At 41.0% G+C, this 18,756-nt stretch overlaps 1 protein-coding gene across 6 annotated transcripts in view; it reads left to right on the top strand.

Annotated features, from left to right (window-relative positions):
* impg1b (interphotoreceptor matrix proteoglycan 1b) overlaps nucleotides 1-18,756 on the top strand; it is an 84,775-nt gene that overhangs the window by 39,741 nt on the left and 26,278 nt on the right. For 3 of the 6 annotated variants that reach the window (XM_057858742.1, XM_057858740.1, XM_057858736.1), the window contains exons 8-13: nucleotides 432-490; nucleotides 689-873; nucleotides 951-1,298; nucleotides 1,365-2,710; nucleotides 4,677-4,766; nucleotides 16,589-16,808. In XM_057858742.1, coding sequence (XP_057714725.1) covers nucleotides 432-490; nucleotides 689-873; nucleotides 951-1,298; nucleotides 1,365-2,710; nucleotides 4,677-4,766; nucleotides 16,589-16,808 — 2,248 coding nt within the window. The remainder of the gene's footprint in view (nucleotides 1-431; nucleotides 491-688; nucleotides 874-950; nucleotides 1,299-1,364; nucleotides 2,711-4,676; nucleotides 4,767-16,588; nucleotides 16,809-18,756) is intronic. The other 3 variants (XM_057858737.1, XM_057858739.1, XM_057858738.1) reach the window with 3 other exon arrangements.

Here is an 18,756-nt window from a genome sequence, read left to right as displayed (position 1 = left end):
GCATTGTCTTGGCGCTACAAATTCCAATCAGTCCAACTCCAAAAAAACTCATATTTCAAATAGATTCTACTTGTTTTCTTAAATTATGACTTAAATGCTACTTATTTTATATTGGGTGTGATCGAGCAATATAAACAGTAAAACTGTACAACAATTCATGGTTTTAGTGGAGATGTACTTCTGGGAATTGTCAATGTCATCATGTGAAGTGTTCAAAATGTACGTAGCATGTGGTTGAAGCTCAGAAAGGGACCAAGGACCAACATTTGTGGTACACCTTGTTGCTGGTGCTGAGTGAGATTAAATGAGTTACATTTACAGATTTTTTTATTGAGTTGTCCCAGACATAATATCAGAGTCAGATTAAGTATAACTGTTTATGGCTTTTCTAGGTTGTGTTTGAGTTCATGCTTTTTTTCTTCTTTCACTAGATGCTTCATGCACTTAAAAAAATTCCAGGGTTCAAAGAAATTCGTTTGCTGAGATTCAGGTCAGTCTACTATGATTTTATTGAAAGTTAAATAGAATGTTTATTGCATTTTAAATATCTAACGGTTGGTACAAAACCATTATTTGGACAGAATTGGTGCTGTATGTTACTTGCCTCCTGAATACATTTAACTCTGAGTCATTAACGGCATCAAATAGTCCATAAGCAGTCTGTGATCTGACTTTTTGTGTTCATCAGCTCAGAGGATGTGACTCTGCATTATGCTGCGGTCTTTGATGGAGACATTGAACTCAGTGATGATCCGGAGCCTTTAGACTGGCAGGCAAATGTGGATGCTCCTACATTGAGGCATATGATGTTGAAAGCGTTACAAAAGGAGTCATCTCTTCCGCTGGACATCCAGAAATTAACCTTCGAAGCTGGTGAGCAAATTCTCGCACTATTTAAGCAGAACTGCTGAAGAGAAAACAATCGATTTTTTGTTGTTGTCGTTCTTCAGTTACTACAGCTTACCCCGATGCAGAGCTCAGTATGTACACCCCTGGTATAGATGTAGATAGCACTTCAAAGTTTCACCCCACAGTGGCAGCAAAAGAAAACCCATTTGAAAGTATTAAAATCACAGATAGTTCTGTGCCGTCCTTGGTGACCACACTCCCAGAAACCACCTCTGCACCTACAGCTGATGAGGTGCCAATGGGAGCTGCAGTGGAGGAGGCGTCAGCAGGTGATTCTTCAGGAGAGTTGAGTGTTATCATCATACCAGGGACAACGCCAGGAGCCATTCAAGAGCAGGGACAAGATGTGGAGGTCAAGGACACAAGTGCAATGGAAGCTAACAGTGGAGGTGAGGCTTTAAATTCATAATTTCTCATCGCGTAAACATGTTCTGAACATCTTTTTCTTTTGCAAGAACATGAAGGGGCAAACACAGGAGACTTCTTAACTTCGTCACCACCAGGGGCCAATCCAGAAATAGAGATCATTGATGAATCTCACCTCTCTGGCACAGAAACTGCATTATTTCATGAGGATGCCATTATAGGCATGGAAACAGAGCCCGACGTGGACCTGAAACCATCACCTACAAACAAAGGTGATGCTTCCGTTGAAGTCACCAATGAAGTATCATTTATTGTCACAACCAAAGCCCCGATGGAGGTTTCCAGTGCAGCCAACAGTGACTCTCTTAATGAAGTTCCCGTTGAAGACCTCAGCAAAATCCTTAACGAAACCCCAAGTGAGGCGTCCAGCATCATTTCAAACGAAGTCTCCAGTGAAATTCCTAGTGACATCCCTACAAAGGTCTCCAGTAAAAATCCTACAACTATTAGTGATATCCCCAAAAAGGTCTCCAGTCAAGCGCCCAGTGAAACCTTCAGCAAGGCCCCAGGGCTAGTCCACGTCTCCAGCGAAGTACCTAGTGAATCACCCATGGAAGTCCCCAAAGAAGTCTTTAGCAATGAGCCCGACAAGATCTCCAGTAAAGCTCCCGGTGTTATCACCACTAATGTCCCTAATGAAGCCTCCAGCGAGTCCCATAGCATTGTGCCCAGTTCTCTCCCAGTTGAAGTCCACAGTGAAGCCCCTAGTGAAGCATACAAAGTCACTACCGAAGTCGGTGGTCAGGCCCACAAAGGAACCACCGTTGAAGTCTTTGACAGTTTCTCTCCTCAAACCCCCAGCATGACCCATAATGAGTTTCCCAGCGAAATCTCTAGTGAAGCTCCCGGTGAAACCGGCAACATAGTCACCAGTGAAACCCCCAGCGCTGTCATCACTGAAGCCCACAGTAAAGCCTCTAGTGAAGTTCCAGTTGAGGCCCCCAATGAAGTCCCCAATCCAATCCCCACGACAGCACCCAGCATTTTTTCCAGTGAAGTCAGCCACAGCGATTACCCCGACACAGTCCCCACTGAGAACGATGGAGCCGATTCGAGCAGAGTGACCCCAGCATTGGCAAACCCACCAAACTCCAACATTCAGGATGATGTAGAGCCAAAACAAGGCAGGACTGAAATGACCGAGCCTCTGGAGGAGGACATCAGTAGTGTTATATACCCTTCAGAGGCTGACGAACGGTCCACAGCAGGCCCGGCCTCGAGACAAGCCAGTACTCCCGTAATGGCTGCGGTGCAGCAGAGAAGAGACTTAGTGGTTTTCTTTAGCCTGAGGGTGACGAACATGCTGTTTTCTGACGATCTGTTCAACAAGACCTCGCCAGAATATAGATCACTGGAGAATACCTTTCTCGAGCTGGTAGGTATCCAAGCTTTTGTACTGGATGTAATGTTGATACACGCTACCTTTGAGTACATCGTGTAGTGAGCACAGCACTGTGATGAAAATGTTCATTTACTTTTCGATGAAGTGATTTGAACTCATCATTACGGACTTTGTAGCAAGCCTTATCATCCCGACTGCCAATTGAAACAAACATATTGTCATGGATTTCTATCTTGATACGGTGTCAAGAAGCAAAGGCCAAATTTCTAATTAGGTGTGCTGTTGCCAGAAAATAGTGCAGGTAGTCCCTGGGTTAGAACGTACTAGACTTAGGTTTTGATTTCACGACCCCGGAGTCTCGTCAACCATTTTGTCTCCAGTATTTATTTATTTATTTATTGATTGTCCCATAAACAAGACCTTATTGTACCTCACAGTATCTTGTTTTTTGCTTTACTTTATTAATATGACGTGTTCTGTCCTCACTAAAGCTCCTTTCACACACTCCGAAACATGGGAATATTGCAGGATTTAACCTTGCTGCAATTGTATGTGAAAATAATTTCCTGGGTCGACTGACACAGAGATTACGCGGAATGTCGTAAATGAAAATTGGCCTAATTTGCCAAACAAAAGTCCGCTAGCATAAATGCTCCGAATGCTAACATATTTACAATTCTCATAGAAAATCCTTCACACATAACACCACAAATTGTAGCTCTAAACTCAATTACAAATGCATACGCAAACATATTTTAGCTGAAACAACTTACAGCCTTATGTCGGCCAAATCAGAGTGCAGCTATCCTTTATCGATGTCAGACGGCTGAGTCTGCTTGTCAGTCATACAAGGCGACAGTCTGGCCAGACCCAAGGCTGCCACTAGAGGGCAGTGTATCCTCCATCACTAAACAAAATACAATACTTACACCAGGTCCGCGTGTGTAAGTGGTGCGTGGAAAACCTACCCTCTGATGCCTTCATGTGGGTGCGCTTGTGGCTAGGCGGTTAGTGTTTCCGCCTGCCGAGTGGACGCGTCGTGTGGCGTGGTTTCGAGTCTTGACCTGAGCGAGGTCGGATCGGAATGCAGTCGGTGCGGCGCGGACACACCAGTTACATTGGTGCCGTGACCCGGATCGGCAGCGAAGGTTTTCGGGGGGTGGGTGTAACGGGTATACGCAAGTCCGCGTGTGTGAGCGGTGTGTGGAAAGCCTTCCCTCCGATGCCTTCATGTGGGTGTGCTGGCAGGTAGGCCGCCAGCTCGAGCTGATGTCCTAGCGGTTGGTGTTTCCGCCTGCCAATTGGATACGTCGTGCAGCACGGGTTTGAATCTTGACCTGACCTAACTTGGATCGGAACGCAGTCGGTGCAGTGCGGACACACCGGTTACAGTTAATTCCGACTTTTGTTGAAATTCGGGTTACGTACTAGCATAGGAACGGCACTCGTTCGTTACCCGGGGACTACCTGTACTTAACCTAGCATAAAACTGAGTAAGAAATATGCTGTTTTGTTTATTTGTTTGTATTTATTTATTTTTTTTACATAGTGGCTGCCCCTATAGTTATAAAGCTGAATTATTTTTCTGCTGTTGTTGTTATACAACATGTTGCAATCATTTATTTGCTAATGGTCAGAGACCTGTCTGTAAGCTAAAAAAAACTAAAGAATTCAAGCCAATGAATGTACTATAAACACTAACCTTTTTTAAATGGGTAATCATACAATTAGCATGTATATCCAAGTTTTGCACATTCCTCGACCATAACATTAGCACTTACTCTAGCGCTAACATAAGAGGAATAGGTTAGTCCAAATCATTTTCGGCTATTACTCAGGTGATTCAGGGTCGCTTCTGTCGCGTCGTCTTCATTGGAATCCTGCTTTTCAGCTCAATGACTTTAAAGCTGTTATTTTAAGGTCATGCAATTATTTAGCTGAAGTCAAGTGTCGAGAAAGAGGATTGAAAAAGCTCTTCAAATAATTGTGTTTCACTCAGACTCAACACTCTGGGCCCAGAAAGCCGCCAAATCCTGGAGCATCCAGTAAATCTGGGCCTAAGAGACAGACAACTTTAGCCTCCATACCGGTATTTTTTTTCCATATTGGAACTAGAGAGCGTAAAACTTTCAAACTAAACATTTCCCAATGCATCTTTCCTAACTCATTTTAGAAAAGCCAAACCAACACACTTTTCATCATAGATGCTGTCACTATTGCTGAGCATTTTTGTATTGAGCTTTCTTTCTTCCTGTTTTTTTTGGGGGGGCCTTAATTCTATCTTAAGCATGTAGAGTCATTAATTGTATGTGTTGTATGTAACCAGCTGTGCGGGAAATGTCACTCACACGATTTCAAGATACAAACAAACAAATAGCCTCTCATGCTTTGATTTTGTGGCACGATAGATTGATTTGTTTTGATCGCCATGCAAATGAAACATTAGGTTTATTTGTAGTTCGCAATACTTCATCCACACTCCAAATTTTATATGGGGCAGCACACATTTTGTTGTATGACAAAATAATGAGGAATAATCATTAAATGGATGTTCAACATAATTTTTTTTAAAGATTGCTCATGCTAACACACCCTACGGAACATGCACTTTTTTTTTTTTTATAGTATGATTTTTTTTAATAGTATGGTAATATTCTATCTAAACCTAGCCAAACCATTTTTTATTTGACTGAGAACTCAAATACAACGAATATGGATTAGTGTCATAATACTGAAGAACGATTTTATGCCTGAAGTAAACTAAAATCTTTGTTGTAGCTTCCAATTCCAAACCAATGCAGTATGTTTTATGTTTTTGTTGTCATTAGAGAACCATCTACAAATTTGTATCATAACATGGATATGTTGGGGCCTTATCAATAATACCAAAACTACATAAGGAGTCATGTTCTTTGTTAGAATTTAGTGGAATTGAGAAAATAACATTAATCTCCTGTATTAATAGTACAAAAAACAACAACATATTTTTGTCAAAAAAATCGGTAAAAACATTTTCTTTTAACACATTAACATTTTCAACTGATGGTAAAATATGACATTGATTGCTCACCATTTGGAGTCCTTTGCACATTGCTACCACATATCTTTAAATAGTGATCGTACCTTTCATTAGCTCAACATAGCTCTACGCGATACTCTCTTTTATAATACACATTCCGTATTTTTGGAACGATAAGTCGCATTTTTTCCCCCCCATAGTTTGGCCTGGTGTGCGACTTATACGTATAATATATTAATTAGGGCTGTCAAAATTATTGCGATAACGGGCGATAATTAATTTTTTAAATTAATCACGTCAAAATATTTGATGCAGTTAACGCACATGCCCTGCTCAAACAGATTAAAATGACAGCAGTGTAATGTCCGCTTATTACTTGTTTTTTGTTGTTTGGCGCCCTCTGCTGGCGCTTGGGTGCGACTGATTTTATGGGTTTAAGCACCATGAGCATTGTGTAAATATTGACATCAACAATGGCGAGCTACTAGTTTATTTTTTTATTTAAAATTTTACAAATTTTAATAAAACGAAACATTAAGAGGGGTTTTAATATAAAATTTCTATAACTTGTACTAACATTTATCTTTTAAGAACTACAAGTTTTTCTATCCATGGATCGCTTTAAGAGAATGTTAATAATGTTAATGCCATCTTGTTGATTTATTGTTATAATAAACAAATACAGTACTTCTGTACCGTATGTTCAATGTATATATCAGTCTATGGCATATTTTATAGATGGTTTGAATTGCAATTAATTACGATTAATTAATTTTTAAGCTGTAATTAACTCGATTAAAAATTGTAATCGTTTGACAGCCCTAATATTAATTTGATACATATAAGCCTGTCGTGATATGCAATAAGTCAAATTATCGCACGGTAAATAAAAATAAGGGCGCTAATCCTGGCTGCGATTTATCGCCGAGTGCGTGCGTGCATACTTATGTGCGTGCGTGTGCTGCGTGCACTCGGCACATGTGTGTGTTGATTACATATGAGACTCCAGTAGCTTTCACAGATGTTTATTGGCCATCGACACGCCGTGGAATTAAAGTTCAGACATATTAAATAAGGAAACACTTTTATATTAAACATTATAAAATGTTAGCATTGCTACATTGAGGCTAATGGAAAAAAGACAATGTACTAACCACTTTAGCCTGCTATAAGACATTGGCAGTCTTCTCCACAATGCAAAATTGCGGTTAAATGGTGACAATTCAAACATGAAAACTTGCTGGATAAAAGAATTTGCAAGCGATGCAAATAAAAGAAAATAAGACTATGTACTAACCACTTTAGCCTGCTATAAAACATTGGCAGTCTTCTCCACAACACAAAATTGCGGTTAAAAGGTGACATTTGAAACATGAAAACTCGCTGGATTAAAGAATTTGCAAGCGATGTGAATAAATGAAAAAAAGTTATCACTGAGACATGCTTGACGAAAGCAAAGTTCACTTTTTAAAAAATTTTTTTACTGAGTGTAAAGCTTACGGTTAGTGGCTTAGCAACTGTACTTCCGGTGAACATTTCAACATAAAAGCACGTCATGTTCAGAGTTTTGGAGGCAATCACAGAGTATACTTCAGATTCTACACTTAGAATAAATTTAAAATGACACCCATTATGAAAAATCTGATTGGCAATGATAATATAATTAATTTGAATTTGGTGCATGCACACTTTGCAGGACAAGATGACAGTCATTTTGGATCAAATTAACATTTTTACTGGGTTCTAATTGGCAGTGGGTTTCTCACCTATTTCATATTCTGCACCTAACTCGCTTTAAAATGACTCATTATGCATTGTTTTTTTTTTTTTTTTGTATTTATAAATGTTAATATAGTTTGTGTTATATTTAAGAATAACAAGTTATTGCATTTCAATAGGTGATTTATTAGCATGTATTGTCACTATATTCGTGGTTGAATAGGCTAAAAAAAACAAAACGAATAATATCACACATCGCAATAATTTATGACACAAAATATCGCCTACTAAAATTTGTTATCGCGACAGGCCTTTTTCATATTATACGAGGGCGCTCAAAGCCTGTGTTTCAACTGTGGCAGGTTTGGTTGTTTTTATAAACAACTGAGAAGGGCTGAACAAAATGTCACTGAAATGGAAACCATCTTCAGCAGATCTGCAAGTAGTAAAATATGCAGCTGAAAACAATAATCGGGCATCGAAAAGAAAAGTTTGGCGTTAGCGAGAAACTTGAAAGGGACTGACGAAATGCTCTTACTGAAACGAAGCAAACAAACAAAACAAGCTAATCATAGGCTAAAAGCTAGGTAGCCACAGCCAGAGGAGTTCGCACATTGGTGGTTGAACAACATTTTATTTTAAATTGCCTTTCAAGATGACATGTCTGTTCTTTGTGTTGAATTTTATCAAATAAATTTCCTCAAAAAATGAGATTTATACTCCACTGCGACTTATATATGTTTTTTTCCTCTTCATTGGACATATTTTGTCTGGTGCGACATATACTCAGGTTCGGGCTGGGCGATATGGCCTTAAGTACATATCAGGGATAAATGAGCAGATTTACCTCGATAATGATAAATGACGATAAATTATATCGTTAAATAATTTGAAAACCTGAATCAATTAGGGCTGTCAAACGATTACAATTTTTAATCGAGTTAATTGCAGCTTAAAAATTAATCGTAATTAATCGCAATTCAAATCATCTATAAAATATGCCATATTTTTCTGTAAATTATTGTTGGTATGGAAAGATAAGACACAAGATGGGTATACATTCAACATACGGTACAGTACTGTATTTGTTTATTATAACAATAAATCAACAAGATGGCATTAGCATTATTAACATTCTGTTAAAGCGATCCATGGATAGAAAGACTTGTAGTTCTATAAAGATAAATGTTAGTACAAGTTATAGAAATTTTATGTTAAAAGCCCTCTTAATGTTTTCGTTTTAATTAAACTTGTAAAATTTTCAATCAAAAAATAAACTAGTAGCCAGCCATTGTTGATGTCAATAATTACACCATGCTCATGGGTGCTTAAGCCCATAAAATCAGTCGCACCCAAGCACCAGCAGAGGGTGACAAAACTCAACAACAACAAAAAAACACACGTAACAAGTTGGCATTGCACTGTGCTGTCATTTTTATCTGTTTGAGCGGGGCATGTGCGTTAATTGCGTCAAATATTTTAACGTGATTAATTACAATTAATCTTTTAATTAATCGATTACTGTCATAGAAATCAAACACAACAAATGAAAGCGACATACTAATTGCTAGATGCAGTCCGTGCCCAATTCACTCATTAAGTTTGGCCGTTTAGACAAGGTTAGAGCCGCTACCCGACTCCATCATGTTCATTTGTATCATTAGCCACTAGCGTTAGCCTACCGGGCTTCTGTTTGAGTTCCTGATAACCACGTGACTTTATACGTAAGCAAACTGACTGCTTTCTTAAAGGGGAAAGAACATAGCTGAACAACACAGAGACAAACCGGGATGAAAAGACTATATTTTCTTGTTATATTAAATTACTGAATTCAGTCAAAATTACGTCGGTCATCGTGAAGAATTTCGGTAACGGTAAATTTTCGGTATCCCGCCCGGCTCTAACTCAGGTGTGACCGACAAATACGGCAATTAAAATTCTACATTAGAACTGCCCTCTGATCCTCAGTTGAGTAAATACACTAATGCTACCATTAGCAAAACATTTTTTATGGAAAGAAAAAGTTGGTGCTCAAGTTTTGGTACTTCTCTTAGGAACACATTATCAGATGTATACACTATACAGTATATGCTTGTTGGAATAATTATTTGGAGTGAGAGTGCCCATATTTGATATGTTTTGGGGTGCTACAGGTGTATTGTCTATTGCTGTGAGGGTTTGCGCAATGTAGTCTGAATCACAAGACCTTGGTCTGCCTTAGTCATTGTGGAGGTTTGTCATTTGTGCATGCTAAGAAGCTTTCTGTTATTCAGGTCAGTTCCTGCCCTACACGCATACGTACACTCACACACACTATTAAAGGTTTCAAGCTGCTTTGCCCATGTGCTGACATCTGCATGCATGTTGACACATTCTATACTGCGTGTGCTTGTGTCGGTGTAAAGACAAACGTAATGTAAGTTCCCATCTAAATAAAGATGAACTGTTGATATTGTTGGAAGTTTGGGCTTGTTGTAGCATTTGTTGAACAAATCTTGGGAGAGAACATGCTTTGGATCTACTTATAACCAGTACTAAAGTGTGAACTTGTGAGATCCAACACTAACCTGTTAGATACAAAAAAATGGATATCATTCACACCATTCTCTGAAAAGTTATATTATTTGTACAGACTTGTCATTGTGCGGAGCCCCTAAAGCGGGGGTCGGCAACCCGCGTTTTAAGAGCTGCATGCGCATTAACGTTTTCCAATGCTGTAAAAATGTGTAGAATAAATATTAAATTTCAACATTTCTGTCAACCAAGATTTGCGGCATAGCCTAGAACTTAAAGGAGCGCAAAAATAGATTTAAGAAGTGGATTGCATTACCAAACTCCACTACTGCTGCAAGTTTTGTTGCAACCCGGGAGATAATAAAGTGTGGAAAACAGATGGTGAGTACATGAAGGAGACATTCATCAAAATATCAGAACACCTATTTGCAGACTTCAAACACAAAACCAAGATAAATACAGAAAATCAAAGACATGCCTGTATAAGGGACATGGTATGCACGTTCTATTTTGTTCTTTTTCGAAACCTCAAAATTAAAATGACATCAAAAATCGGATTTCTTTATTCAGTTCTTTAATTTTATAAAAGCAATGAAGCAATTCATCAATATTGTAATGAAGTTAAACTAGAGGTGGCATCATACAACAAAGTGGTCATGTGGTGCATTGGATGCATTGCAGAGAAAATAAACATTAAATCATGAAGGCTCATTATGTATTATGTAAGGCTTTGAATTTTTTGCGGCTCTAGACATAAGATGCTGGCCAAAAGTATTGGCACCCCTGCAATTCTGTGAGATAATTGCAATCATTTTCTGGGAGAAATTGAGCATTACAAATGCTTTGGAAGTAATATCTTCATTTATTTTGCTTGCAATGAGAAAGCACAAAAAATAATGAAAAATAAAATAAATCATTATCATTTTACACTCATTTTACAGTCCTGTGGAGGGTGCTCCGGGAGTACGGGGTACCGAGCCCCTTGGTAAGGGCGGTTAGACCGGTGTCAGAGTCTGGTCCGCATTGCCGGCAGTAAGTCGAATTCGTTCCCAGTGAGGATTGGATTCCGCTAAGGCTGCCCTTTGTCACCGATTCTGTTCATAATTTTTATGGACAGAATTTCTAGGCGCAGCCGAAGCGTTGAGGGTGTCCGGTTTGATGACCATCTCTGCTTTTTGCAGATGATGTGGTGCTGTTGGCTTCATCGAGCCGTGACCTCCAACTCTCACTGGGGCGGTTCGCAGCCGAGTGTGAAGCGGTGGGGATGAAGATCAGCACCTCCAAATCCGAGACCATGGTCCTCAGCCGGAAAAGGGTGGCATGCCCTCTCCGGGTCGCGGATGAGATCCTGCCCCAAGTGGAGGAGTTCAAGTATCTTGGGGTCTTGTTCACAAGTGAGGGTAGGAGGGAGCGGGAGATTGACAGGCAGATCGGTCCGTTGTGGTGAAGAAGGAGCTGAGCCAAAAGGCGAAGCTCTCGATTTACCGATCGATCTACGTTCCTACCCTCACCAATGGTCACGAGCTGTGGGTCGTTACCGAAAGAACAAGATCCCGGATACAAGCGGCCGAAATGAGTTTCCTCCGTAGGGTGTCCGGGCTCTCCCTTAGAGATAGGGTGAGAAGCCCGGTCATCCAGGAGGGGCTTGGTGTCGAGCCGCTACTCCTCCGCGTTGAGAGGAGCCAGTTGAGGTGGCTCGGGCATCTGGTTCGGATGCCTCCTGGACGCCTCCCTGGAGAGGTGTTCCGGGCATGTCCCACCGGCGGGAGACTCCGGGGACGACCCAGGACACGCTGGAGAGACTATGTCGCTCGGCTGGCCCGGGAACGCCTTGGAATCCCGCCGGAAGAGCTGGCCGAAGTGGCTGGGGAGAGGGAAGTCTGGGCTTCCCTGCTAAAGCTGCTGCCCCCGCGACCCGACCCCGGACTAAGCGAAAGTTAATGGATGGATGGACGGCATTTTACACACAACTCCAAACTTTTTTGGACTTTAGTGGTTCCACTGTAAGAGTGTATTGAGCAAATGCAAAAGAACGAACATAACCCAAGTAATTTGTTAGCCTCAGGCCATGCTTCAGGCTGCCGAGCTGATTACTTCTCAATCCACTGTCAGTTTACCGTTAGCTCCTCCCTGAAATGAACTGATCCTGTTGACGATGCTGATTTATTTTCCCACAGAGAACCAAACTCTTTCCTGTCTGTCTGACATCACAATATCAAAATGTTAGAGGAGAATGATAAGTAGAACTAAATATGAAGCAAAAAAAAAAAAGTCACTCCATCTCCAATCTTTAATGGTTGCCCAAACAAAGGTTTGTGCTGTTGTTCGCATCAGTCCTTTTATTTAGCTTTCGGGAAGCACAAACAATAATGTGGCCTGACGTTTGAGATGGTAAGTATTTACTGTCTTTAATTGATATTAATAGCCCATTAGAACAGTACTTTAAATGGGCTATTTGGAAAAACAAGGGAGCATTTAAATGTGATACAAAACAGCCCATTTAAATGTTTTTTTCCATACCCCTATTAGGCTAGGTTCATACTGCAGGTCTTAATGCACAATTCCGATTTTTTTGTGGTGTGCCCTGTTCAGACTGCCTTTTTCCATTGAGCCCGTTCAAGTATTACGCATGCGCACTAACTCGCAGTCCGACACGCACTGAGCAAACTGACCCTCATGCGCAGAAGCATCAAAACAAATGACGACACATGCTGGCTGTACGTCATTCCAAGGTGATCATATATTGATTTCCAAAAAGGACACAAATAACAGACATGAATAATCCCCGATTATTCTTATATTCAAAGTTTGTAGGGATTGATAGAACACTGCACAGACATAAGCCTTATGCAGCTTGCCTCGACTCTGCCATGTAAGCAATACTGAAATATTGCTCATTTGGCGCACGGAAAGAATACTGAGCATAATCAGACTAACCCTTTTCTTCATTTTATTTTTTTTTTTTATGACTGTGGTCAAGCCCGCCTCCTATGTAAAAGCAGAGTTCAAGCTAGGCGCTAACGCTAATGCACAGCTACATCGCTGCCGTCCCGCCTGCCGCTCTCGCTCTTGACAGTTTAGACCGCCGCCACATTCTGGAAAAATTTGTCCCAGATCGGATTTAAACCACATGTAGAGTTCAAATATGAATCCTTAGGTAGACATTTATAATATTACCCAAAATGAAGAGAGAAGGCAATCAATTTAGTCTAAAAGCTTGCAAGGAGAAGGAGGAAGCTATACAATGGACTACAAAATACAGCTTCCGCACTTGTTCAAACTAGCCCCTCCTTCACCTCGCTTTTTATTTGGAATGGCCCTAGCAACAGTGTCTTGCCCCAAAAGGGAAAAAGAGGAAGCAAGCTGGCGACACCTCTAGTCTTTGTTTGGCTATGTGTGTGCATGTAGGTGGAATTATTTAAATATGTGTCAACACATTTCAGCAAAGCAAAGCGGCTTCTTCTGCCCTTGACCAGGCAAGAGGCTTCTTAAAGACAAAACATTCTTTCTTTGTGAACAATAATGATAAGAAAAAGCATTTCTTCATTGCGGGCAGAAAGAGGCAAAAGCATTTCTTCATTGCGAGCAGCAATTGATTAAATAAATCGATCGAATACATCAAATACATTTCATGAAGCATATAGCGTTTGTCAAGTAATAAAATGCAACAATACAATTTCTTAAATTTCCCAGACAGTTTAAGTTCCTCATTGTCTGTGGAACCTAGGCCGATTTAAACCGGTCAGAATGACAAGGCAGTTCTATCAAGAGCTAAACATGTCTTGAGGTATCAGTCACAAAATTGTACTGCAATCAATCATGGAACATTATAGCAATTAATACTATTTGTGAGTCTTCATTGGTAAAAGCAAATGTTTAATAACCATTTAATTATTATCTTATCACCACATATGAAAGTGACCCAGATCGGATTTGAAATGGTCTTCTTCTATGCGACTAGTCCCGTTCAGACTGTCAAGCTAATGTCTACTCGAGTTGGAAAAACACGAAAAAATCGGATTCGTGCATTAAGACCTGCGGTCTGAACCTAGCCTTAGTGATGTTTGACATGTATAAGTCCATATACATGATTTTTTCCTCCCTAAACTCCTCCATTACCGTACTCCTGTACCTACTGGTTTGTGAAGCAACCACTAAAAACTGGACATGGAGGTTGGATGACTCATGGACTAATATAGACTTGATAATGTATTGACGGAACACGGGGCACGGGGCAGATAAATAAGGGGCCTGCATTGTTGGCGAGCCTGTCAAAACTGACTGAGTGGAATCACAGACAAAGAGCTTTTTCCGGTGACAATTCTTGTGAAAAAATCCTTAGATCTCTGAATTCTTTATAGATACAGACGTAAAACAGTCTCGATTTTCGGTTAAAAGCAAAACAAAAAAACGTACAGTTAGCATTTATTTTACGTGAATCTGTCGAAGTACAATGCTAGTCTGTTAGTGAATGTAGCTAGCGGCCGCCTGACTTAAACAGAGCTTTTCTGGCGAAAATTCATGTGAATAAATGCTTAATTCCTGAATTCTTCATAGATGTGGATGTAAAACAGTCTCGATTCTTGGTTAAAAGCAAAGAAATCCTGCAGTTAGCGTTTATTTTACGTATATATTTTACGTATATATGTCGAAGTACAATGCTAGTCTGTTAGTAAATGTAGCTAGCGGCCGCCTGATGTAAACAGAGCTTTTCCGGTGAAAATTCTCGTGAATCAATGCCTAAATCCCTGAATTCTTTATAGATATGGACGTAAAACAGTCTCGATTCTTGGTTAAAAGCCAAGAAAAACGTGCAGTTAGCATTTATTTTACATAAATATGTCGAAGTACAATGCTAGTCTGTTAGTGAATGTAGCTAGCTGCCGCCTGATGTAAACAGAGTTTTTTTTGTTGAAAATTCTTGTGAATAAATGCTTATATCTCCGAATTCTTTATAGATATGAATGTAAAACAGTCCCGATTCTTGGTTGAAAGCCCAAAAAAACGTGAATAAATGCGTAAATCTCCGAATTCTTTATAGATATGGATGTAAAACAGTCTCGATTCTTGGTTGAAAGCCAAAAAAAAGCAAACATGCAGTTAGCATTTATTTTACGTAACTATGGCGAACTATGATGCCAATGCAGTAGCGGCTAATTTCTCCCACTGATTTTTTCACAACGTTTCAAAATGCATGCATGGTACAAAAAAGATAATAATGACCTTGAATCCTCGAAAAATCACTCCTGACTCAATCCTTCCTGTTTGTATGCGGTACAGCTTTTGTACTTTTTTAACAGAAATCCAGCATTAGATCCCTGCGTGCGTGTTTTTGAATAGCTCCCCTTGATGTGGGCGGCCCCCTACTTGAGTGCGAGGCGCAGTGCATGACCGATCTGACCCGTCAATACATTATGAAGACCATGACTAATGTTATTTGAGAAAAACAGGTTCTTATTCCGTATGACGTTTGGCCTTGTGACACCAGACCAGGGATGTTTCACTGGGAACCAGTAGATACAACCGGTAGTAGTTTCTCCTGCCTAGATTGGATGAGGCTCTAGTGAGGTCTTGCAACAAAATGACCACTTTGACCCCGAGCGTGGGAGGCTGCCGAGGCACTGATTGGTCTCTAATCCATTGTTCACGGTTAATTTGACATTGCCGCTTGGAGACGAGTCGTTGAGAACGGTGGATAACAACCTCGCCACTTCTGCCGAAGACTATTAGCCGCGGGGAAGTGGCTGTCACTTACGTGTCGGTCAGGCGCGTTGCGAAGTAACCCCATCAGAAGCGAGCTCCTTAAGGCCTTCTTATCTCTCGCTCCGCAGCCCGTCCAGCTAAAGCCTAATCTCCTCCGCTTGGTGTTTGCCTTCTTCAGCGATCCGACATGAAGCGGCTGGGGGGATGCGCGTGCGATCGATGCTCATTGATGCGGGGCCATTACTTGAGCTGGTGGACTTCCTCTTTTGCTAAATATTGCCACTGTCATCAGTCTCTATAGTGTATAATGGTTGTCTTTCCCCTCTCTCATATCGTAGCTGCCAACGGCGCTTCTTTAAATGAAAGTGACGTTTACGGTCTGCGGCGAATGTGCGTTAGCTTGTTGCCTTTGCATGCAAGGCCTTGATTGTTATGCTTGTCTTTTGCTAAGCGGCTGATCCCTCTCCTCCTCTGTATTCCGTGGCTACAATTAGCACGTTTTGTGCCACGCGAAGCCTAATTTCGACTCTGGATCTTGTTATGCCAAGCACCGTCATGGTGGGATTTCATGCTCGCATTAAAAATGTAATAGCAAACTATTCCTAGCGATGCCACTGTAAAATGTGACCTGAATAATTTCTGGATCGGACGATTCGGTGACAACCTCAACCTCGAGACGATTCAAAGTACTAGATCCTGTTGCTGTGGTCTTCTTCTCAGGGGGGGACGTAGATGCTGAATGCAACTCGTCTTCCCAGGATCAAGACACGATTCCTAGCTGTTCTTGTCTTGCTAGCTTCAAATCCTGATTTCACTGCTCCCTTTTCCACATTCACTTTTTCTTTAACAACTACTAAACTAACCCAACTTTTTATCCACATCAATATCAGATCATCTTTTTACGTTTGTCAGGATGAATTGAACTAAAACTAATTGGCCCGACTCTCTGCCTGCAGCTTTTACCCTACCTCGAGTCCAACCTGACCGGATTCAAGCAACTGGAAATCCTCAACTTTCGTAACGGCAGCGTGGTGGTGAACAGCAGGTTGAAGCTGGACAAGGAGGTGCCGTACAACGTGACCGAAGCCGTGCATTGCGTGCTAGAAGACTTCTGTAATGCCGCGTCCAAGCGGCTCGACATCGAGATTGATAGCCGCTCCTTGGAGATAGAACAAGGTGAGGTGTCCTTGCTGATAAAATCTCAGTTACGCTGCTGGAAAATACCTTGTTGCATTCTCTTTCCTCTCAAGCAAACGACAAAAAACAAACCAAAAAAACTGAAAACTCTGGAAAAACAAAAGCCTTACACATCTTAGTTTTTATTTTAGGCACTATTATGTAGTTTGTCCCTTTTTTATTCAGGACTACCACCTCTGAAAAAAATTAAACCCCTAAACCCTAACTGGAGGTGAGAGTAAGACAGAGCAGAATTAAAGACGCCTGTGTGGTGACCCTTTGTTTGGCATAATTCACCTACCTTACTTGTGTGTCTGTTTGGCCGAGCGCGTCACTGGCTGCGTCACAGTCACATGACACAGACACGATAAAGAGCCACGCGCGTTCCGGCTCATTAGAGAGTTCACGAGAGTTCACAGAGGGCAGCTGAGTTACAGCGCTGGACACAGCAATTGAGCTGAAAAGACTCAAAACATTGCATGCCGCTTCACCATGATATTAACGAGATATTATTGTGTACTTACCTCTTTTCGATCCTAAAAACTCCCTGTAGCATGTATCACCGAGTGTCAAGACACAGCTATGAACGGACAGAGCCGGATTTTAGGGGGATTTTATGGGTGAAACATGGTAATATAACAACGGTCGCGATGCAGAAATTGCAGACATCCAGGAATGGTGGAGATTTTCATTTTAATGTATTTACCCGTTTTTTTTAGTTTTTTTTTGGATCGTTTATTTATCATCTTATCATCTAACATATCGGAGAAAATGCTACAGTAACAACAACAACAAAAATACAATTATGCAATAGTTATGAGGTAGATATCCGTGACTTATTTACAGACGCAAATTTTTTTCATTGTGACGTAGTTTGTTTAAAAGTTTAAAATATGCAAGTGAATAATTAAAAAATTTTTTTTTTAAAGATGCACCGATACCAATACTAATATCGGCAGGGGGTGCCGATCCGGCCCAAAATGGTGGTATCGGTATCGGCGAGTACCAACAAAGACGGCGCCAATACCATTTACCGGTCCATTATTATAACATTTGACCGCAGCCTTTTTTTTTTCCTCCTGGCGCTCACTACACTTTGTCTCTGTGTTGTGTGATGACACGTGACCACCAAACAGCTATCGCTATTGGCCTGCTCCAGACCAATGAGAATGGGCCAATAGCCACTTCTGACCAATGACATGGCCGACATGGCGACATGGCCGACATGGCGGCATAGCGGCGGTCGGGAAATATTTCAAAATAGAAATCCCGTCAATTAAAATCAATGGCTGCGTGCAAGATTTGCGGCCTGAAAGTTTGGAGATGTGGAGTTAAATCGGCCAGTTTCAATACCTCGAACCTGATAAAACATGTGAAGACGAAACGTGAACAAACACGAGTTTGAGCCTGCAAGAGCAGGACTGCTATCCAGAGGAAGGGCGCTGGACAGGTGCAACAATCTCTGGTCAGTTCACTACGTCTACTTTATTTTTATTGTCTTTTACTGAAAGAAATGCTGCAGTAATTTGGGAACTGTTTCCAAAATAGGGTTGCCACCTTTCAGAAATAGAAATAAGGGACCCACCCACTCCCCCAAAAAACGAGGCTAATAGAGAGACGGGATGCTGTGGTCAATTATTATTACTTATACCGGTAATTGTGAGCGTCCGCAAATGCGGAAACAAGGTTGGACCTCGAAGCGGACAAAGAGCGGGGGATAAGTACAAGGGTTTAATGATTGCAAACAAAAAAATAACACACGATCGCGGGATAGTAGAAATAACAAAAGGAGTCCGTGACAGCAGGTCGACGGAGCTCAATACTACAAACTCGAAGATTTAATAACTAAGACGATAGGCAGCGAGCCAAAAAGCCAAAATAAAAACACTCAAATACCTGCACAGGGTAGAGGTTACAAACGAGTGCAGCACACTACCAGAAAAAAACC

Source organism: Corythoichthys intestinalis, chromosome 15 (assembly GCF_030265065.1).
Source record: "Corythoichthys intestinalis isolate RoL2023-P3 chromosome 15, ASM3026506v1, whole genome shotgun sequence".
NCBI lineage: Eukaryota > Metazoa > Chordata > Actinopteri > Syngnathiformes > Syngnathidae > Corythoichthys > Corythoichthys intestinalis.
Note: the sequence above shows the minus strand (reverse complement) of the source record. Positions and strands in the feature narration are given on the sequence as shown.